General features: G+C 42.4%; 1 protein-coding gene and 1 pseudogene across 3 annotated transcripts; both read left to right on the top strand.

The window, feature by feature from the left end:
* LOC125746622 (F-box only protein 11-like) overlaps positions 1 to 23,626 on the top strand; it is a 61,920-nt pseudogene extending 38,294 nt beyond the window's left edge.
* On the top strand, positions 183 to 4,749 carry LOC125746627 (uncharacterized protein K02A2.6-like). 3 transcript variants are annotated; one of them, XM_049020854.1, is made up of 3 exons: positions 183 to 454; positions 562 to 1,914; positions 3,771 to 4,749. In XM_049020854.1, exons 2-3 carry the CDS (start codon positions 765 to 767, stop codon positions 3,863 to 3,865), a joined length of 1,245 nt encoding a protein of 414 aa, XP_048876811.1. In that variant the 5' UTR covers positions 183 to 454; positions 562 to 764; the 3' UTR covers positions 3,866 to 4,749. The 3 variants fall into 3 exon arrangements, with proteins under 3 accessions (XP_048876811.1, XP_048876816.1, XP_048876803.1); XM_049020859.1 differs by having other exon boundaries at positions 183 to 966; XM_049020846.1 differs by having other exon boundaries at positions 183 to 1,914.
* Positions 23,627 to 24,081: the final 455 nt, after the last annotated feature.

Here is a 24,081-nt window from a genome sequence, read left to right as displayed (position 1 = left end):
CTACTAATCTAATCAAGTTAAATCAACAAATTTTCCACAGTTAGTTAAATTTACAAGCTTTTCTTAAGTAGTGTTGTAATCTAAATCTGTAATGTATGTATGGGTCAATGTTGCCACCTAGTGGGAAAACTGTATAGTTTTTGTACAGCAAATGTTAACAGAGTTTCCGGTCAGGTGTCTAGTTTATTTTCAATAAGTTTTGGTTACGATGCTAGAAGGCACATGTTATGTAGCTCCTGCCATCCGTTTGTGTAAGTGTACAAATGCGTGCATATAAAGTGTTCTTAAACACGTTTCGTGGTCAGGTGCTTATTTATTAAGTAAAGTTACCACATATTTTGGCGACGAGGTGAATTTTTTTTTCGCGCGGAGGGAGTGCTGGCAAGATGACTACTTTCGGGACTGTGGGTGAATTCGTGGAGGGAACCGAGGATTGGACAGAGTACGAAGAAAGGTTAGGACACTTTTTCTCTGCAAATGGAATTTCTGATGGAGACAGAAAGCGCTCCATTCTCTTGAGTGCGTGCGGTGCTAAAACTTACAAGCTAATACGGAATTTAGCCACGCCGCGGAAACCGGGAGAGATTCCTTACGACGACCTCGTCCAACTCGTGGCGAATCACCACAATCCGAAACCATCTGTGATAGTCCAGCGTTTCAAGTTCCACAGTCACTTCAGGAAGCAAGGTCAGTCTGTGGCTAACTTCGTGGCGGAGCTAAGGCAGTTGTCGGAGCACTGTGATTTCGGAGCAGTGTTGGATGACATGCTTCGGGACAGACTTGTTTGCGGTATTAATAATGAGGCTATTCAAAGACGGTTGCTGGGAGAGACACCTCCATTAACCTTCAAGAAGGCTTTTGATATTTCTCAGGGTATGGAAATGGCTGACAGTAATGCAAAAGACATTCAGAGGGGACATGCGGTTTCACAGGCAGCAACGGTGCATCAGGTCCGGAAAGAGACTGGTAAACAGCCTAAAATCGTTGAATGTTTTCGCTGTGGGGGGAAGCATTATGCAAACGAGTGCAAATTCAAGGAGAGTGTTTGTCATTCCTGCAAAAAAGTTGGACATTTAGCTAAACAATGTAAGACTTCTAAGTTTAAACGCAACCCTGGACAGAAAAGTGCAAAACAGTTTAGGGCAGCAACGAATCATTTGGAGAATCAAGCTGAGGAATCGGCATGTGCCTACAATATGTATGGAATACGAAGTGGTGATTTTCCTCCTGTACCTTATTACGCCACTTTGGACGTAAACGGACAAGACATTACTTTCGAGATTGATTCAGGGGCTTCTACATCAGTCATTAGTGAAGATACCTACAAAAGCACTTGGAGGTCAGACCCTCCCACACTTAGACCTACAAATTTGAACCTCAGGACATATACAGGGCAATCCATTCCACATCTGGGGGAGTTGCACGTACACATGTGTACTGGAGGTCAGAGAGCTGCTGTTAGATTGGTGGTAGCTAAAGGTAGCGGTCCTAGCCTTTTGGGACGTGATGTGCTTAGAAAACTTCAGTTAAATTGGCAAGAAATTAAATTTGTACGCACTGTAGAGGACATTCTGCAGAAATACTCTGATGTTTTTCGAGATGAGCTGGGTACTTTAAAAGGGGTGACAGTAAAATTGCATGTTGACCCAAATGCCACCCCACGATTTTTCAAACCGAGGTCAGTGCCCTATGCAATGAAAAGCAAAGTGGAAGAAGAGCTAGAGAGGTTGCAGAGACTGGGCATTATAGAAACGGTACAATTTTCCAAGTGGGCAGCACCTATTGTTCCAGTTTTAAAACCAGACAAAACTGTGAGAATATGTGGGGATTATAAACTCACTGTAAATCAAGTCTCAACCTTGGATGAATACCCACTGCCAAGAGTGGAAGACCTGTTTGCTACCCTGGCTGGAGGTAAATTCTTCACAAAACTGGACATGAGTCAGGCTTATCAACAGCTGATGCTAGAGGATGAATCTAAGGAATATGTAACCATTAACACTCACAAAGGGTTATTTAAATACAACCGCCTGGTTTTTGGTGTTGCATCCAGTCCAGCGATTTTTCAAAGAACTATGGACATAGTGTTGCAAGGCATTCAGCAAGTGGCTGTATATCTGGATGATATATTGATCACAGGAGCCACTGAGGGAGAACATTTAACAAACTTGAAAAAGGTTTTAGAAAGACTTTTAAGAGCTGGGTTAAGGCTGAAGCGGGATAAGTGTGTATTCCTGGCACCAAGCGTGACTTACTTGGGTCATGAAATTACATCGGAAGGACTTAAGCCAGTGGAAGGAAAAGTCAGGGCTATAAAAGATGCTCCAAGCCCTAAAGGCATCACTGAACTTAGATCATTTTTAGGAATGGTAAATTACTATGGTAAGTTTCTACCTGACCTTTCAACTGTGATGTCCCCTTTGTACAAGCTACTGAGGGGTGACACTGCATGGCATTGGAAAAAGGAGCAAGAGCAGGCTTTCAAGGCTGTGAAAGAGCTGTTACACTCAGACAGACTGTTGGTCCATTTCAATCCTGACAAAGAGATCATATTGTCCTGTGACGCATCCCCGTATGGAGTAGGGGCAGTCCTTGCTCACAAAATGGACGATAGGTCAGAAAGGCCTATTGCATTTGCTTCGCGTACTTTGAGTACAGCAGAAAAGGGATACTCACAATTGGACAAGGAAGGTCTGGCTGTGGTTTTTGCTGTGAAGCGTTTTCATCAGTATCTCTATGGTCGGACATTCACAGTTTTCACTGACCACAAACCTCTGTTAAGTCTGTTGGGAGAGAAGAAAGGCATTTCACCACAGGCCTCGCCTAGAGTACAGCGATGGGCACTCACATTGTCAGCTTATCAGTACAAACTGGTGTACAGAATGGGTGTGGATAATGCAAATGCTGATGCCCTGAGTCGGTTGCCGTTACCTGAACTTGCGGCTGTTGCACCTGTACCTCCAGAAACTGTGTTTTCATTGGAATGGTTAGCTGACATACCACTGCAGGCTAAACAAATTAGTCAATGGACTGAGCGGGACCCGTTGTTGTCGAAAGTTAAGATGTATCTGTTGCATGGATGGCCAAGTATTTTGGAGGGGGAGGAGATGAGACATTATGCAAAACGGAAGCTAGAATTAAGCCTGCAAGGAGGCTGCATTTTTTGGGGTGCAAGAGTTGTTGTACCACCCCCTGGCCGTTCACAGATCATAGAGGAAGTACATGAGGCACACCCAGGGGTGTCACGAATGAAAAGTTTAGCGAGATCCTATGTATGGTGGCCAAAAATGGATCAGGATTTGGAGAACAAAGTGAAGTCCTGTAGACAATGCCAGCTGAATCAGAACTCCCCTGCACCTGCACTTTTACATCCATGGGAGTGGCCCGCTAGACCTTGGTCTAGGTTGCACTTAGATTTTGCGGGACCATTTTTGGGACAAATGTTTTTGATTATGGTGGATGCACACTCTAAATGGATAGAGGCACACATAATGCACAACATCACGGCAGCTGTAACAATAGAGAAACTACGGCAGATTTTTGCAGTGCATGGATTCCCCGACAAGCTTGTCACAGATAATGGTACCACATTCACAAGTGAACTGTTCCAAGAGTTTATGAAGCAAAATGGAGTTCATCATATCCGTACAGCACCTTTTCATCCTGCCTCAAATGGGTTGGCAGAGCGAGCAGTACAAACAGTGAAAGAAGGTCTGAAAAAGATGACAGGAGGTTCACTGAGTACTCGTCTCTCACGTTTCTTGTTTCAGTATCGTCTCACGCCACAATCCACTACAGCACGCTCACCAGCCGAGATGCTCATGGGACGCAGGCCCAAATCAAGGTTGGATTTGCTGCGCCCTAACATGGAAGCAAGGGTGGAGAGAAAACAAGAAAAGCAAAAGGAGAAATTCAACCAGCAAGCACATAAGAGAGAATTTAAACCAGAGGATAAAGTCTATGTGAGGGATTTCAGTAAAACAAGCAGTCAGAAATGGTTATCAGGGACTGTATTAAAACCAAGTGGTCCGGTCTCATATGTTGTGCAGCTAGCGGATGGACGTGTAGTACGCAGACATGTGGATCACGTGAGGACACAACATGATTACGATGCGCGTACTGAAAATCTCTGTGATACAAACTTGCCATCTCTAAGTCATTTCCCAGGAAGTGAAAATGATCCTGAGACGGAGCCAGAGAGAGCTTCGCACACCGAGATGTCTGTGTCCCTTGCAGAAGTGGAGACACCAATTAATGTTGGACCCATACCAGTAGATTCTTCCAAAACCGCTGAACTAATTATAACCGAAGTTTCACCGAGAGTTGTGCGCAGATCACAGCGTCCTCGCAAACCTCCTAATAGATTAAACCTTTAAGAAAGAGGTGCAGTTATAATGCACCTAAGTTCTGGAAGAAGATATAGTTAGTTAATGCAAGAGATTTAACATTGTTAATATGGTTTCTATGTATATAGAGAAAACAAGTAACCTGGAGAATGTGAAGCAGTTGTAAACTTAAAGGGGGAGGGATGTTGTAATCTAAATCTGTAATGTATGTATGGGTCAATGTTGCCACCTAGTGGGAAAACTGTATAGTTTTTGTACAGCAAATGTTAACAGAGTTTCCGGTCAGGTGTCTAGTTTATTTTCAATAAGTTTTGGTTACGATGCTAGAAGGCACATGTTATGTAGCTCCTGCCATCCGTTTGTGTAAGTGTACAAATGCGTGCATATAAAGTGTTCTTAAACACGTTTCGTGGTCAGGTGCTTATTTATTAAGTAAAGTTACCACAAGTAGATTCAGCAATTACTTTTTACAGTGAACATCCTTCTCTACTTCGGCCCGGCATGCGTTATATAAGCGAGGCAACTCAACTTCACTGAAGTGCTTACGACTGGGCATAACGTACCTCGGGTCAAGGACTTTGACAAGGTCTCGGAAGCTACCCTTCTCAACTGCATACACGGGGGTCATGCCTTTACAAATGTAATGCAAGATGGCACATGTGATTTCTTTATGGCGCTGGGATGTTTTTTCATACGGTGTGCTTTTTATGAGACTTTAATTTTAGTCTGGCTGTGTTTTTTCTCGCCACTTGCCTGGGCTGTTTCACTACTTTCTTTACGTCGCATTTCTTCGATTCTCCCGTATTCTTTTTCGTGGACCTTCTTCAATTGGTAAAAGAGGTTTGTTGTGTTAGCATCGGGCGCGGAAACAGTCTTTTGACAGAGTTTGCACATGACTGTCTTCTGCTCCGTGTCAGAGCTCTTGAAGCCAAAATGCAACCAAATCACTGACGTACCCCCACGTTTCGGTAAAAGTACTTCTTGGCATGCTGCCTGCATAACAGTTTGTTTGTTGCGACTCCAGGCATTCATCTTCAACCTCTTGCTTCTCCATCATTCACTTACTAGCATAAAGCATGTCGCAACAACGTAAAGCGTCATGTCGCAAAACCACAAGACGGAGTTTCTTTGCGAAAAAGTTCATTTTTATTCATGATTATTACTTATATAAACGGTAGAGTATGCATTGCATAGCAACAAGACATTATCATACATTTGTTATAGCCTATTTAATGCAATATTTTCTTTAGTAATTGATTAAATTAGGTTAGAAATGATAGAAACGATAGAAGAGAAATAGGACGATAGACACTTTTCTATCGTCTCCACGATATATATCGTCATATCACCCAGCACTACTTCCTAGCTGTGGTAATATGTCTATTAGGTCTGTACAGTTGAATATCACCTTCCTGACTGGAGGAAGTGGTAATCAAGCGGACTTGTGTTGCTCCCCTCAGGCTAGTGACAGTGCGAGGGCTCAATCCAACCTTTGGACTTTCCGGACTAGCCTGAACACTTCCCTCCTGTTCCTCCAATAGGATCAGATCATCTTCCTGTACCTTGCGGGGGTTTGACTATCACGGGATGGGTTCCGTGGAAGCCATTGTGGCTTTACAGGGTCAGTTTGTTCTGGGGAGGGTGAGGCAGGGGGGATTTTTTCATCTGTTTGGATATGGGACCTGTCGTCTGGAACAGGGGACCAATCACTATGGCGTTCAGTCATAGTGGAGGTCGTTCTAGTAGATCTGTCCAACTCCAGATAGGGTGTTACAGGCTGCGACAACTGGGTAGTCACAGCATGAACTTGGGCCTGGACCACTATCCTTTTCCTAATCGTGTTCTGTGGAGAAGTGAGCAGGAGCTGTGGGCTTTCCTGGGGCCCTGTCATAAAATTAGTCTCCTCAGAGTTAGGGGGAGGAGTGGATGTAAGAGACCCTGTCGACACTAATGTGTGTGCCTCATGTATAGTCTTGTCCTTAAGTCTCTTTCCAATCCCCCTCCTAGCCCATGTAATGGCCAAATCAAAACAAGTTTCCCACTCCTGGGAAGCAAAGAGCTGGAGTTTTGCCAGCTCCACTGCCAGGGCATCCTCATAATGTTGTCGGAGGATCAGCATTGTGGTTTGGGCCCAATATTTGGCATTACCTTCCACCAAGGTTAATGTTGTGGGATTAGGTAGTGCCGGTTTTATGGTTTCAGCCAGAAACCCTTCTAATTTCATAATCATAGGCAGCTGCCCCTGTGCCACATTACCTTTGTGATGTACCAGTTTAATTATGCGAAGAATGGCCCGAGCTTTTAACACAAACTCTGGGTCTGTGGAACGCTGAGGCCTAGTCTCTGGTTTATACCTCGTGTTATTGTTAAGGTTTGTGTTTTGCAGGGACCGGGGGGCCCTTTGTGTCCTGGTGCCCACTCTGTCCTGTCTCTCCGCGGTATACCCACGTTTGGAATTAAATGTCTGTGCGGGTCCAAATCGGACCCGCGGTTCAAAAAATTGTGGTCCACTTGACCTTTGCTGAAAATCTCCATGGTAAGTGGGAGCTGGCCTCCCGTATCTGCCATATTTCACAATTTGTGCATAGGAAGGTTTAGTCTCCCTTTGCGTAGGGCGCTGTGAGTGGTGGTATGGACGGGGTGCTGGCCAGTCCGAGCCCCGATCCACACGTCTGGGTCTGCGGGTCACCACCGTCCATGCGTCCCTATCTGAAAATGCCATTTATATCCTGAACAGGTATATGAATTTTATCAAAACCTGAAGAAGTAATTGGATGTCAGGCTGACTTCACAACAGTAAGTATTAAGGTAAGTATAAATTTGTGTAGATATTATTTTTGTTTTTTTTAATAAATAAAAAAAAAAATTTAAGAAAGGAATAGAAAAAAATAATAAGTAAAAAATATAAAAGTGATTAAAGGATCCAAGGTAAACAAGCCGTTGTTGCAACGTTTCGGCTCACCTGGCATACGATGGGGCAAACCTCTTCCCCATCGCAGTTCCCTTAATTTGTAAGAAATATTGGGAATCAAATTCAAAATCATTTTTGGTGAGATTAATCTCCAATAGATCTATCAGGTGTTTATCTGGCCTCTTTGGGTCTGGATGTCTAGCAAACCATTCCTTAACCGCTGCTAGGCCTGCTGACGTGTCAATATTGGTATATAAGCTGTCTATATCGATGGTGAATAGCAGGCAGTCGGTAGGTAGCTGGAGATTCCTGATTTTCTCAAGGAAATCATATGTGTCCTTGATATAGCTGGGGTGTTTGGTGCTGATTGGGTTCAAAAAGTATTCAATGTATTCTGCTGTGGCATAGGTGTCGCTGCCACAGTCAGATACAATAGGGTAGCCTGGAGGCATTAAAAAAGGGAGACTCCATGATTTTGGATCTTTATGGATCTTCGGCAGGAGGTAAAACAATCGGGAACGTGGCTCATCGGGTGGTGACAGGTAAGTAATTTGCTTTCTATTTAAAAAACCTTCATCCTGTAATTTCTGGAGAATTCTTTTAACCTCTAGAATAGTATTTTGCCCAAGAGGTTCCTTCAGTCTCTTATAATATTGTGTCTGATTTAATTGGCGGTAGGCCTCATTAATATATGTTACCCTATCCATTATAACAACCGCCCCTCCCTTATCCGCAGGTTTAATAATTATATTCACCAGATATGATATGGTGTCATCACCAGATACTATCTCCGAAAGGTCCGGAAAATCCTGTAAATGGACAACAGCCGGGCTCTGTACTATGGGTTTCAACCCCTCAACCGTATTGCTAGCCTTCCTACGGGGTCGTGGTATAGGTGATGGGATGGGCCGCTGCGGCGTGGCCCAGTGTGATGAGGGGGAAGCGCCTTCCTGAAGGAGGGACGGGGACACAGCGCCACCAGATGACCCACATTCCCGTGGGGTCCCAGCCACCGGTTCGCCCTCCCCGTCAGGTATGTCCCCCATAGTCATCAGAAGAGCCATGACCTTTTCTAAGGGCCACTCCTTTCTAGTCTCAGGGGGCAGTGGCAAAGGTAAGGGGTCCGGCTGTTGTGGTATGGTTGGCTCTGATAAAGGGGGAATACTCTCATGAGTAAGAGGCGGGAATCCCGCCCCATCAGATAATCCACAATCCTGTGGAGTCCCAGGTATTGGCTCCCTCCCCCTACCAGGTGCAACCTCCAGAGTCGCTAAAAAGGCCCTGACCTTCTCTATGGGACCCTCCATGTGTCTTTTTTTGTATTTATTCTGGTACCACTTTATTGCTATCTTGGAGGCCGCTTCCCAATCAGCAATAATCAATCCCACTAATTCCTCCCTTTCCCGTTCAATACACAGCTCATAATGGTCCTGCAAGATCAGTCTGGCAGTGTATGACCAGTTTCTGGCATTGCCCTCCAAGAGAGTCCTGGTCTGTGACATCATCTTGGCAGGCTTTAACACCCCAGTGAGGAATTGTGTGAGACGGGAGAAGGTAGGTGGTTCAGCATCTGTAACAGTAGAGATCTTTTCCAAGTGATGGTGTGATCTCAGTAATTCATATATTTTTTTCACCAGAATACTGAACTTTTTATAATTGTTATCCTGTTTGTTAGGTTGTAGCCCATTGCCCTTAGGTCCTTTATAAGGTCTGCCTTGCGGCCTTTCGGGGTCCCGTCCCTTCAAGGCATTGTTCCCAGGAGCAGAGCGTGCAACCCGGGAAGGAGGAGCTGTTAATTGCTGCTCTCCTCCCTGTTGGGCTGGCCTGGAACGTCGCCGTCCCCGGTTCCAGAAATTACCTAGTGGTCTAGGTTGTGGTTGAGTTTGGGTGTTTGTCTGGGGTCTGTATCTCCCAGAATTAACCCTTTTAGGCCCCATACTGGATTGTTGGGGTCCATGTGTCATTGGTCTAAAACCAGAATCAGATTTATTCTGGGGGTGCCCTGTAGAGCGCCCCCTGTTGTTCCAAAAATTGCCTATTGGTTTAGGTTTATAGTAGTTTTGAGAGTTGTTCCGGGGTCTATACCTCTCAGAAACAACCTCCCTACGTCCCACACTATATGCCCGAGGCCTACGCCTCTCGGGTCTAGGATGAGAATTAAACAGCCTATCAGGCTGGGAGAACGGACCATAGTAGCCCGAGTGTGAGTCATACCCAAAATAAACCATTATCAACTATATATCAACTATATATCTAATAAGTATGAATTATTTCAGGCAAGTCAGTTGCGCAACGTTTCGGTTTTATAACAGAACCTTCATCAGGCATTGACCTGCCCTAAGAAACTAAAATAAAATATTCTAATCAATAATCTAAATATAAAGTAAGGAATTGAAATAAAGAAGGGGGAATAAAAGAAAAATGGGCTGTATAATCTAAATAAATGCTAAAATGAACAAGCTATCAAAAGCAGTAAACTTCACTAAGCTGCTCAGAGGTGTCTCAGTTAGAGAGTGAGTGCTCCCTCTGAGCTGCTGCTTTTATATGAGCTTTGAAGCCCCGCCCCCTTTTTTCCTTTTTCAACTGAATTTTTGAAAAATGCAAGTCTATTTAGGTTGTTTTTTAATTTAAATAAACTGAATAATAATTATTTATTAACAAGCAATAATACACATTAACAGTCAAGAAACGTTTTTATTATAATTTTTATTTTTAAGTTTTTATGATTTTTTTGTTCAGGCAAAACAGTAACAAAATTTAAATACATTCTAATAAACAGTTTTCTAGAATTAAAAATTATCTTTTTATATATAACTTCTTCCCAGAAACGTATTTATTTAAAAAATATATAAACTATTTACAATTATTCCTTATACAAAGCTTTATTTGTGTTAACATTGTCCTTATCCAATATTTTGTACATATTTGAATTATACCCAGGAGTTTGACCCCTTTACAATGTCCATCCTATATTTTTTTGTAAGCATTGAGATCCTTATGATCCTTCTCAGGTCGAAACCCCTTCACTGAGGTCCGGGATGTGAACCCATAATATATCGGTTCATGGCCGTTGGGTTCCAAATCCTTATTAACTGTTTTCCTTTTCTGTTTTACAGGTGTTGATGTTCGGATAAGTCTCCCTGGGTTCAATCACTCTTTCCCATTCTTAGGGTCGCGAACCCATGATGATCTGATTCTCCATTTTTTGTTGTTTCTAGGTGCGGATGCCCTGAATGGTGGAGTAACAGGAACAGATGAGGTAAGGTGACACCGGGTGGCTCTGGCTGGATTAGGTTTAGGGTTGGGGTGAGGGTTTAGGGTTGGGGTGAGGGTTTAGGGTTGGGGTGAGGGTTTAGGGTTGAGGTTTATGGTTGGGGTAAGGGTTTTTAGGTGTTAGGCTTGGGGTTTAGGTGTTAGGGTTAGGGTGGGGTTTTAGGGTTCGGGTTTAGGTGTTAGGGTTGGGATTAGGGTTTAGGGTCTAGGGTTGGGGTGAGGGTTTAGGGTTGGGGTAAGGGTTTAGGGTTAGGGGTTAGGGTTGGGTTAGGGTTAGAGGGTTAGGGGTTAGGTTTTGGGTTAGGGTTTAGCGTTAGGGTTAGGGTTAGGGTTTAGGGGTTAGGTTAGGGGGTTAGGGTTAGGGAAATATAATGATTGTTGCGTTTCAAGATTACCTAGTACATGTTAAATCAGTTTACATTGCATAGGCACTCTGAATCAGTCGTCTCAATTTTCATCCTTGCTGTTTAAATCAGTTAAATTTCTCACAATCCCATCCGTATCTTGAATGAATACAGTATGCTTTGTCTATGACGCATATTATTTTTTTAATTGAGCAGTGGAATCCCATGAGGCAGGACTAATTAAGAAAAACTATGTTACATTTTTTTAAAGCTTTAGCATTAGGCAGAGCTCATTTGGTCTTGCTAATCAGTGTATTAGTACATTTTTCATCACAGGGGAAACTTAAATTCGCAAGCAGCTGTTCAACATGTAACCCATTGTTAATTGTGGCTTTGAGATGATTACAACTAGATATAGCGGGGGAGGGGTGATTCGGTGGTCCATGGAATACATTGTTGTTGACAGAATCTAGTTATGAATTTAGTTTTTGGTTGAATTTCTAAATTTGTTGTTTAAACCCAGAAATTCAGTGGTAAGTTATACTTTTAACAGCAAATTGCAAAGCTTGCTGTTTGATTCCTATGACTAGGGCTGTCGCAACCATGTTGCATTATAATAGCGATTATATGGAGCTTGTGCAATAATCACCTGGGCTTTAGATGACGGGTGAAACGTTTGTCCGGATGCCGTCCTTTTGGTACTTTACGGACATTTACTTACGCGCCCAATTTGGTAAGCATATTACTAGTGTGCCTAAGATATTAACGAGAAGCGTATTGTGACATCCAAAAGCAAGTAGTTTGTATAAATTCAGAGTATCCTTATGCTTATTAAATTCAGTTACTGGAGCCACATGCTATTGTTCTAGAAAGTCATGGAAGCAATAAGCACTGGAGTGGCACTGAACGTCTTTTGTAAGAGGAGAGATTGTGGACAAACAAGGTAAAAAGATGGTGGTGTGGCGGTACTTTTTGCAGTTTAAAATCAGACACGTTTATTAAACATAATAATATGGCAAATGTATACAGATCACTAACTTTTGGGCATCACAATATGCATCTCGTTAATATTTTAGGGACACCACTAATCTGCTTACCAAACTGCGGGTGTAAGTAAATGTCCGTATAGTACCAGAACGGTGGCGTCTGGGCAAACGTTTCACCTGTCATCTAATACCCTGGTGATGATTGCACATGCACCATATAATCACAATTACATTGGGACATGATCGTGGTGTGATCGTGACAGCCTTACCTATGATAGTGAAAATGTTTTAGCAACATATCGATTATTATCGATATAATATATATTATTATTATTATTATATCCATATATTATTATCTGTGTTCCGCACCCCCCCCCCCCCCACGTACTGAACAGATGTTATCAGCAATATTTCAAAATAGTGCTACTGTATTGCATAGTAATGTTACTTAAATATATAAAGTTATATAATGTCTGGATACTATGGCGATAATGCCTAACCTCGGCATAGCTGACTGTTCTGGTTCATGCGATGTGACACGTTCATGTGCACTGTCATGCCCGGCTCGTCCGCTCCTCGTGTGTGCCACGCCCCCTGCCTTCCCACGTGTATTTCCCTGATTGTACCCCGCTGTATCTGATTACTTTGATTAGTCTTGTCTGGTTTTAAGTCCTGGTCTTACCTGTTAGCGGTGTCCGTCATTGATGTCCGTCAGCGTGTGATGTCTCCCGAGTCCTTGTGGTCCTAATAAATCCCCGTTTGCCCTAAGTCTGCCTGCTTGCTTGCCTCTCCGCTCATCACCTTACCCGTGCGCCTCTACCGCCGACGTATCGCGTCACATGCACAACATGCAGTATCAATATTAATATTGCACATTGACAAAGTCCTAGTGCAATTGGCAGTCTGGAAATCTCACCATTTATTATTACAACTACACAGAACTTTGAAACTGCCACACTGACGGTCTGTATGTTTTTTTCTGGCCATAGATGATGAAGTTCCTGCAGACATGGTTGCTGAAGAATCTGGTCCTGGAGCTCAAAATAGTCCCTATCAACTACGAAGAAAGTCCCTGTTGTCCAAGCGGACTGCTTGCCCAGGAAAGAGCCCCATGGAGGTTGGTTGTTATCTGCCTTTTCTTCTGTTGACCTGCTGTTTTATTGTATTTGTATAGGTCAGCAATGTACAGTTACTGTCCCCACTGATTCCCAGTTCTTCTTCAGTTATGGTAGGATGTGATCATCTCCCTTCACCACTGCTTCTCTTTGCAGGGAGCCTCTACTTCAGCCACAGAAACCTTTGGGCCTCGAGCCAAGAGGCCCCGGATCTCAGGGAAATCTCTGGATCTGCCAGGTTAGTGCCGGCTAATGAGTGGTCCTTGGTTTCTGGGCTGGTGGTAAAATTGATTTAATAAAAATGTCTGGTCTGTTCCCCATCAGCTGCTCCAGCTGAGCAGTACCTCCAGGAGAAGCTGCCCGATGAGGTGGTCCTGAAGATCTTCTCCTACCTGTTGGAGCAGGACCTCTGTCAGGCAGCACGTGTGTGCAAGCGCTTCAGTGAACTGGCCAATGACCCCATCCTCTGGTGAGCCAGCCTCATGCTACCTTCCACCCCAGTCGTGGATTTTGAGGGCCATGGATAATTTGCTACATTAAATTGTCTTTGTTTCTTTAGCTGTTGTTAATGTATATATGTAGTGAATTGTATATAGAGAGCTTTTTGTGTGACCTTGAGTGGAGTTCATCTGATCCATATGTTCTGTCTCCATTTCATAGGAAGAGACTTTACATGGAGGTATTTGAGTACACACGCCCCATGATGCACCCTGAGCCTGGAAAGTTCTACCAGATCAATCCTGAGGAGTATGAGCAGTCAAACCCCTGGAAAGAGAGCTTTCAGCAGCCGGTGTGTGTCTCCTGTGTGCAAGCTCATGTACCTTTCCCTGTAGCAGTTTTATCTGATTAATTTGTCTGAGTACCCTCGGTGTCGTTACATATAATCTGTCCACCCAGGTGCTGCATTACCTTACACTCTGAGGGTGTTTCTTCTTAACTTGTTTGCAGTGCAAGGGAGCTCATGTGAAGCCTGGCTTTGCTGAGCATTTCTACAGCAACCCTGCCAGGTACAAAGGACGGGAGAACATGTTGGTAAGACTATATCTCCATCACAGAATCTTGTTTTCTTCATTATTTATTGAGCAAATCTCATGATTTTATTGAATTTTCCCATTATTGTCATGGTCTCTTAGACAAATCTTTTCTCAAAAGCCCGTATTTTGATAGATCCTGAATTGGTCTCTCTGGAAACACATAACCGTTGATGAAAATTATAGTTAATCTGGTTATGGAAAGTAGTGCTACTCATTGGTATATGGGAAAATATGAACTTTCTACATTTTTAAAGGCTCTCTTCCTCTCCACACTCCATTATGCTGATGCTAATGTCCCTTCAGTACTACGACACCATCGAAGATGCTCTTGGTGGCGTACAGGAAGCTCGTTTTGAGGGGCTTATATTTGTCCACTCTGGGATTTACAATGACGAGTGGATCTACATCGAGTCACCCATTACCATGATTGGCGCTGGTATGTTAACTTGTGGAGTTTCTGCTGAGTGGTTAAGGTTGTGTGTTTGCTGGTATAGCTTGTTTTTCATGTATGATGAAAGATGAAACTGTATAAAGAATATATTTCAAATCTGCTCTTTGTAGGCTAGATTGTGTTATGCTCACGTAAAATATCTTTCCCCTCACTCTTTTTGTGACCCAAAGAATTTCTGCCCTTTTTATTACAAACCCTTTAGCACCTGGGAAGGTAGCGGATAAGGTGATTATTGAGAACACCCGGGACTCCACATTCGTATTCATGGAAGGATCTGAGGATGCCTATGTGGGCTACATGACTATTAGGGTGGGTGCCTGTTGTCCTGTTCAGACTCATTTCATCTTCCATCTTCTCTTTAGTACAGATATTATGTCCCTGTTTAGGATTTAGAACTTTATTTGTAGTATGCACCTTTAATTAAAAATAAATAAATAATACTGGAAGTTTGTTGGTCTGTATTTGTGTTTGTTTCCGATAGTTCAACCCTGATGACAAGTCTGCCTAACATCACAATGTCCACTACTGTTTAGAGATCACTGTAAACTGCAGCCTGATTATAGATTACTGTGTCATACGGAGCACATGTACAGGTATGGCAGTCTATACATCCATCTGACTCATTTTTCTTTTTTTAAAAGTTAATTACAGATTTCCCATAAGCATAATAGTTCAGATGTTTCAGCTAATGTTCTCTGTTCTCTTTCAACAGTGGGTTCCGCAGTATGTGTAAGTGGTCAGGGCGCCTGTCCCACTATCAAGCACTGCAACATCAGCGACTGTGAGAACGTGGGACTTTACATCACAGACTATGCACAGGCATGACATACTTTGCCTCAAAGAGACACGGCGTGCACATTGTACTTGGTTGTCATATAGCACATGCTTTTAATCAAAGTCCAGTTAAGGACCTTACTTAAGCGCCCAATGCTAAAATCACTCTGGTGACCCTTGGTTTTCAGCCGGTGACCTTCCAGTCACAGACACAAACACTTCCTGAGCTTCCACAGACTGAGCAACACACTTCCCCAGGGAGGGGAACATGCACAGAAATTTGGCTGTGCCAAATTACAAACTGTACGATGAATCTCTCAAAACTTGGCAGTAACATTGCTGTAATGCTGTAATGCTTTGGGAGTAACATTGATGTAGTCTTTGATTCTATCATTTCCTGTCAATGCTGAGAATGCCAGTGGACATAAGTGACTGTTACTACATAAAAAGCAATAATACAGTAATAAAAGCTGTATAACATTTAGTTAATGAAGATGTTTTTATATTCTGGGTCTGAGTGGCTAATTGGGGTACGCAATAATGTTCTGGTGATTGGACTGTTCCCAAGCACAAGGCAGAAAGTATAGGAGTAAAGTGAACATGAGTACTGTGTTGTATGTGGTAGTGTAGCCAACCAAGTGTAATGCAGAAGTAACTTAACAATGGCAACATAGTAAAACGATGAGAGGCAGAAGGTGTACCACAAAAATTAAACCAGAAATGGAACCGCTAGTTTTGGTGATCACCTGTGATTAGTGCTTCAGAAATGTAATAATCTGAAAATTATTCCTTAAATCAGGAGTTCTGTATTTGGCTCTGTTGTTGTTTTGGCTATAAATGTTTGGTGAAGGTAAATAATTAGCATTTTATAAAAAGAAATTAGGATCATTTTGAAAAAGCAGATCTGCAAGGTGAATTTGTACAAGTGTATTTAAGGCTTTATAGGTGATAAATAGTATATTACATTGCACTTCGGATTCAGGTGTCAGGCAAAGCGTGTGCCCACCTTGAGCTATCCCTTATAATAGTATCCCCACATCTTTGAGTCATCTAAGGTAACAATGAATAAGTAACTTTCTTTCTTTGTCTTTCTTTCTTTCAATTTCTTTTCCAACTGAATCTGCCTTATAAAAATAAGCCACCATTGGCTAATAATGATTGGAGAACAGTTACACAGTGCATCTTTATGCCCTGCAGGAAATTAGTGCTATGAAGTTGCATGTCTCTGTTCCTAATCAGTGTCCCCCCCCACCACCACATCTGTTTCCAGGGTGTATATGAGGACAATGAGATCTCCAACAATGCTCTGGCAGGCATCTTGGTGAAAAACCACGGCAACCCCATCATCCGACGAAACCACATTCATCATGGAAGGGATGTTGGAGTGTTCACCTTCGACCATGGCATGGTAAATGCACTGGCTTTGTTGCATTTGTTTTCTGTCACATTGTGGTTACAGGATTTTTAATATTAGACAGAACAACATTCTTGAGTCTACCAGGATTAGAATTGCGGATGCCTGCTGTGGGGAATGCTGGTATCTTCTACAATTAACTTCTTAATAGCTTTTGAATAAGTAAATTTTCTTGAGAGAGTTTGGTGGCTAAGCAGGTGTCTGTTGCCACAGCTTCAGAGCTGGGGGTTTGAATCTCACCCCCATTCTTGTTGGAGTTTGCATGTTATGCACAATTCTTTGGGGTGCTCCTGTTTCATCCCATAATCTTAGGGTACTTTTTGTGATTGCTAAACATCATGCTTTCAAAACCAAGGGTCTCTATCTAGTGTATACAGTCAAGCTGCTTGATGTGGGAAAATAACATGAGCTATGCCTGTTTAGATAAATCTCTCTAAACCTAAAAGTCAGGTGTTTATACTTTTACCTGGTTCATAGGATTTTTGCTTGACACTGTTGTACATTTTGGTGTGTGATGTGTGTTCTCTGCAGGGCTACTTCGAGAGCTGCAACATCCACCGGAATCGTATCGCTGGCTTTGAGGTGAAGGCTTACGCAAACCCCACAGTGGTGCGCTGTGAGATCCACCATGGACAGACAGGGGGCATCTATGTGCATGAAAAGGGTCGTGGCCAGTTCATCGACAATAAGATCTATGCGAATAACTTTGCTGGAGTCTGGATCACATCTAACAGTGACCCCACTATCAGGTTAGCATCTTTATTTATACATCCGTTTATTGGGATTCCTCTATCCAGTCTTTTCTTCATTTTATCGCATGAATGGTACTTCTATCCTAACTGTTTTGAACTGATTTGGTTGTTTTGTCTGGACTACTCCAATGGAAGCCTGGTACCATAAACATGAAAACACCTACAATACACTTTAGTATTGATATATGTGTCTCATGCAGTTGTTCTCTGTCTTGTGCATTCAGGGGAAATGCCATCTACAATGGCAACCAAGGTGGTGTTTACATATTTGGAGATGGGCGGGGCCTCATCGAAGGGAACGACATCCACGGCAACGCCTTGGCAGGGATCCAGATCCGGACCAACAGCTGCCCTATCGTTCGACAGAACAAAATCCATGATGGGCAGCATGGAGGCATCTATGTAGTATGGAAATTTCCTCATTCCCATGTGTATCCTTAGTCACACATGCAACTCTTAGGGCTGCTTTGTACTTCATGCTCCCCCCTGGGACAGTCACCATCGTGAAATTTTAGTTGACGATTGTCATAAAAATAATTGCGATTAATGATTTGTTTTTTCTGTTTATTTTATAACACTATCAGACTAGAGTTAGCCTAATAATAGTTGAATATTGCATATACACCTTGCAAAGAAATAAAAAATGCATTTGCCTTTTAAGCTTTAAACAAAAATTGTAGAGACCTGATGTAACATTAACAAATAAGTTAAATAAGAAAGGAAAAAAAAATTTAATGTTAAATGCCTGGCAATAGACAATTGCTATTATCTCTTCCTGATCCCAAACCACCTGCCCAATTTTACTTCACACGTCTGCCCTGCCCTATTTGCTCATCCTGCCATTTTATGGCAAGTCATCCATCCATCCATCCATCCATTTTCCAAACCGCTTATCCTACTGGGTCGCGGTGGTCCGGAGCCTATCCCGGAAGCAATGGGCATGAGGCAGGGAACAACCCAGGATGGGGGGCCAGCCCATCACAGGGCACACTCACACACCATTCACTCACACATACACACCTACGGGCAATTTGGCAACTTCAATTAGCCTCAGCATGCTTTTGGACTGTGAGGGGGAAACCGGAGTACCCTGAGGAAACCCCACGACGACATGGAGAGAACATGCAAACTCCACATACATGTAACCCTGGCGGAGACTTGAACCCGGGTCCCAGAGGTGTGAGGCAAAAGTACTAACCACTGCACCACCATGCCGCCCCCATGGCAAATCGTATCGTTTACATTTACAGCAAACTTAGCTGAATTACTTATTGGAATTAAGGTAGTCTGGGGTAAATGTAAGTGAATGAAAATAAAATTAATTTAAACTATGCAGTACCTTATATCAGACAAGTTATCTGGTTAAGCAAGAAAGCCGGCTTTGTGAAACATGCTACAGACTATCAGCGCTAATGATTCCGTTGACTTAACCAAAAAAAAATAAAAAATCCATTTTATTTAAGTGTTCACTCCGGTTGTCTATTTCCAGTTTTTTTTGGTCAGTACTATTATCTAAATATCCAATATCTGAAATGTTAGTTCATATTTTCATCAGTTGAAATTTCTGCTATCCAGTGACACAGAATTTTGGTATACAGATAGCTTTAGTTCACTCTAAACTGAAATATGAAGTTTGGTGTATTTTGTGTTAGTTTCAGCCATATTTATATCCACGGATGCACATAACTGATACACGAGTATGCATTCTTTAAATGCGCATTCATTAAATGCATTCATGCTCTCATGACAAGAAATGACTGCATGTGCACTGTGAGTTAACCTTTATACTTCTAAAGAAGCACAGATTAGCCACATAAAGGTTAAAATGCATGGTAATTTCTTGTCTTTACAACACAAATGCACATAAAATATATACGCATTTGCACTGCTGCAACACGAAATTTCCATGTTTATCGCTTTACAGTGAATGCTAACTTGCATACCAGTTATGTGCGCCTGCTTATATCACTCCAAAGCAGTGGGATCATAAATGAATAGAAAAATAATACACATTTCTTTAGTTATTTGTCCTGTAGCCATAATATGCTGACTCTGCTGCAGCATAATAGTGGCAGCCGTCAGGGACATAAACAGTCATCTCTCCATAATGAGACGCATAAACACGTACTCAGGCACATGTGAAAGTGCTATGCAGAACTTGTATTAAACAGACAGAGAACACAAAGAATCCAAAATTGGAATATCTGCCTGATATTCTGGGCTGGTGAAGATCACTCACGAGCAAGCAGCCCATAAAATGAACCTGAAGTGGTGAAATGAAACTCTAACGGGATCAGGCTGGGTCATGAAAATGTTGTGAAACTAAGTGTACAAATGGGGCACCGCATTTGCTGAGAAGCCTAATGCTGCACATGCGCACATGTGCGAGGTACTAATAGGGCAGGTGGTATGGATTGGTTCAGAAACACAATGAGATGATGTCATTAAACAAAAGCCAGCCAAGCATTACCTGGTAGAAAACAACATGGAAATAGTGATAGGTGAATGAGACAGAACAGTCATATTTCTATTTTTATATGAGTGGAGACGATTCTACTGATTATTTGAGCTGACCACAATTATATTTTGCATAATGTCAATTAGGTGATTATGTAATAATTGTGACAGGCCGACTCGCAACCCTTATGCCTATGTGTGTTGTCACTACGTCAGCGGTGCAGCTGCTCATACTTGAATGCGTAGTTCACGGTTGTGGCATGAATGTTGTACACTCACTGCGTCCACAGCGAGTTGCTGACTCTGTAATACTGCTGCAGCATTCTCCATAGAAAGCAGAAGAAACTTAAACTGCCAGTACATTTTGAAGCTGCTGTTCAGCTCACACAGTAGTGCTTGGAATACTTTTTTTTTTTCCTTTTGCCTCCGAAAATATTGCATTTTTAATATCTTCTGGCCACTCAAAAAAAATAGATAGATCAGTTGCTACTTTAATACTAACTGTACCATATATAAACAGTTCAGTAACATAAGTTGACCATACTGCCCCCAAGATTTTTGGTGGTACTGCGTTTCACATACGCATATTAATTTCTACGTGTAGCTGCACAAACAACATGTGGAATTAACACATGGTGCCATGATGTGCAAGTGAATGCTGTGTGAGCTCTGAGTGTGAACGCTCTCTGAATGAGTATGTAAATACAGTGATGTCAGGGAGGGACCTCTTGTTTCTGTTTAACGCAGCTAAAAATAAATGATTGTTCGAGTGAGAACCCTGCCAGTCAGAAGAGGAGATTCTGACTGTACCATGTGGTGTGGCTTCTACCTTGCAGCACGAAAAGGGTCAGGGTGTAATCGAGGAGAATGAAGTGTACAGTAACACCCTGGCGGGTGTGTGGGTGACCACCGGAAGCACACCGGTTCTGCGGCGGAACCGGATACACAGCGGAAAGCAGGTAATGGCTGAAAGTGCTCATTCTGGCTCAGGGTTAGCAGTTCAGTTGGATGTAAGTGGGTGGGACCTGCTACTTTTTTATTAATCTCTTGTTTATGTTGCATTGTTTTATTTACTAAATTATAAATTATTGTAACATTCATTTTATCCCAGCTCTCCATTGGCAGGAGAGCATCTTATTGTATATTTTATATTTTACAGGTTGGAGTATATTTTTATGACAATGGACATGGTGTTCTAGAAGACAATGACATCTACAATCACATGTACTCTGGTGTTCAGATCAGGTCAGCTTCCTATGCCACTCGAGGTTTTTATATAATTTGTGTGCTTCGTAAACTCTGCATTTTGGTAGCAACATTCCCGCAGACTGGGGAGTGGCCGGATCTCTGTAGGTGGGTATACCTACTTTTGGTCTGGTCAGACTGATGGCTGCCATACTCGGGGAGTAGCCATTGCTGTAGCAGATCGGCTCCTCCGGATGGTGTCTGATGTCACTCCTTTCAATGAGTGTATTATGAGACTCCGGCTAAGGCACTCCTTGGGTGTCTTGTCTGTTGTTTCAGTATATGCTCTGATCACATTAAGTGATGTCTCATTGAGGGAGACATTTTACTCGCAACTTCACTTAGTGGTTGAAGAGTGCCCACGAGGTGACACTCTGGTTATGGGTAACATCTTCAAAGTGACCACTGGCACTGACAGGGCTGGCTCTCAGGACTGTTTCAGTCCCCATGGGTCTGGAGACCAGGGTGAGAGTGGCTCCATGTTCCTTGACTTTGCGAAAGGTCGGGGCTGCCCGTCGCTGGATCCTGGTTCCATTGCCCTGAGCCGCATCATTGGACTTGGTACTCCAATGCTGGTGGTGCAGCGAAGGAGATCGATCACATCCTCACTGGCAGACATTGGAAGCTCCTTCAGAACTGCAGGGTCTACAGAAATGCCTAGTTTGTGAATTCTGACCACAGACTTGTTGCTACTCTGAAGATTCAGCTTAAATCCACTACACTACCACCTACTAGGAGAGTAGGTGTGAGGCTGGACAGTTTTTTCAAGTGATTTTAGAGATGAAAGGTAAATTTGAGATTGGAAGAAAATTTATGTTGTAAGAGTCCAGGTTTCTTTCTTTCTATGATGGCTGTTTCAAGAGATAAAGGAATGAGACCAGAAATAGGGAAGGAATGCATGATGTTAGTTACCAGAGAGGAAAGAGAGGGCAAACAGGATTTAACCATATAAGTAGGAAATGAGTCCAACTGACAGGTAGAGGGCATTGATTTTCTAGAAATACCAGATATTTCCTCCAGATGGGAGTTTAAATCTAGAAAGAAAAGAAGAGGAGGGACTATAAGATGTTCCATGTACAGTTTCATACAGAGGTCATCTGCTGGTGGATATTTCCAACAGTAGCATTTTGAGTTTCTAGCTGTTTTGACTGTGCATTTTCCTCCACAGATAACAAGATAATGAACAACCAAGATGCCATTGAAAAAGCTGTCTCTAGGGGGCAGTGCCTGTATAAGATTTCCAGTTACACCAGCTACCCGATGCACGATTTTTATAGGTAAATGCCCCCAACCCCCAACAGCATACATTTTTATCTGATGAGCATATCAACCAATCAAAACCTCCATTTCATCTCTTGTAGGTGTCACACATGTAATACCACAGACCGTAATTCCATCTGCCTGAACTGCATCAAGAAGTGCCATCAAGGACATGATGTTGAGTTCAATCGGCACGACAGGTTAGTGCAGCTGCACTAAATAGAATTATACAAACAACAGACTTGTACGCAACTGTTAATTACACAAGGAAACAAGTATTTAGGCTATATCACGATAGAATACTCAAACTGATGATATGTTCATAATCATGAAAATGACATTTTGTCAGTTTGTATTGCTCATGCCTAGTAGTTCTTTGTAATAAACAGTCAATAGGTTATATTTGAACTGTGCAAGAATTTAACTGCATTGTGACTTTTAATAGTTCCATTCAGGGATATTAATAACTTTCTCTTCACTATAGGTTTTTCTGTGACTGTGGAGCAGGGACATTGTCAAACCCATGCACACTTGCTGGAGAGCCCACACATGACACAGACACTCTGTATGACTCTGCCCCTCCTATAGAGTCCAATACATTGCAGCACAACTGAGCTTGACCTCAGCTGTTACCTTTTAAAGGGCCGTGGACTAAACGCACCAAATGGATGCTTTGATCAGTCTGGACCCAAAAAGACTCCATGTTTAATGTATGATGATGGAGAAAGATATGCACACTAGAAATAAAATCTTTAAAAACATACTAAAAAACTGAAAAGCAAAAGCTGACCCAGCTTCTAATGGAGAAGTTTATATATTTAAAGAAAACCTTTAAAAGGCTTTCCTGTGTCTGTGGATGTAAAACTTTTTTTTTCTGTTAATGCAAACGTTTTGAAGAAAAGAAGAAATGAACGTCGAAGAGAAGCAATATGTTGACTCAGGATTATGGAGAGTAAGGGGGCGTGACTTCAGCTGTACTGCCTCTGCAACATCTGAGATGCTGCTGTAGGAGGAGCTTAGCTGCAGTCTGGTACCCAGAAACACAAGGAGCCATAGTCCCTCTCACTGAAGAGGGATGTCATCCTGTTCAGTAGGCTGGGCGCTGCCCATACAGCCACCTTGGCAACTGTTTCTAGACAGCAGTGGTGCTGGTAAATGTTTGGTGAAGGAACAAAAGGTGATCTAGCACTTCAGCTTTTTTTAATGCCATTCTGATTGTCACATGATTTTAATGCTTTCCCACATAGTTTTGTATTTTCAAGCATAAATCTTACTGTACTTGAATGTCTTATTATTATTATTATTATTATTATTATTATTTTGATAACACTCCCTTTGCTTACTGTATACCTTGTCAAGCCCCGGTATCTAAGTTCTTTCTGTGAAAGAGAAATCAATGGATTACACAGATTTGATTTAGGAACGCTAAATTTACTCCAGCAATGTTAATATATTAAAAGTAATGTTTTTTTTTCCTTTTCTTTAATTGCAAAAGCAAAAGGAATGTTTTGAGTAGTGTGCATTCTTGAACTGTGTTACCTTTTGCTAAGGTATAAACAATTTTGTTGATACACTTAAATGTGGTTAAGGCTGCTTGAAATGACTGTTGGGGTAACCCTGTTATGTCTCCCATTGGTGCTCAGGCACACTAGGGACTTAGGGCTTGTAATGCACAAAAAGTCACGTCAGGTGGTTAAAACGTTTCACATGGGTAATGGT

This window comes from Brienomyrus brachyistius, chromosome 1 (assembly GCF_023856365.1).
Source record: "Brienomyrus brachyistius isolate T26 chromosome 1, BBRACH_0.4, whole genome shotgun sequence".
Lineage (NCBI taxonomy): Eukaryota > Metazoa > Chordata > Actinopteri > Osteoglossiformes > Mormyridae > Brienomyrus > Brienomyrus brachyistius.
The sequence above is the reverse complement of the archived record's forward strand: the minus strand, read 5'-3'. Positions and strand labels throughout refer to the sequence as shown.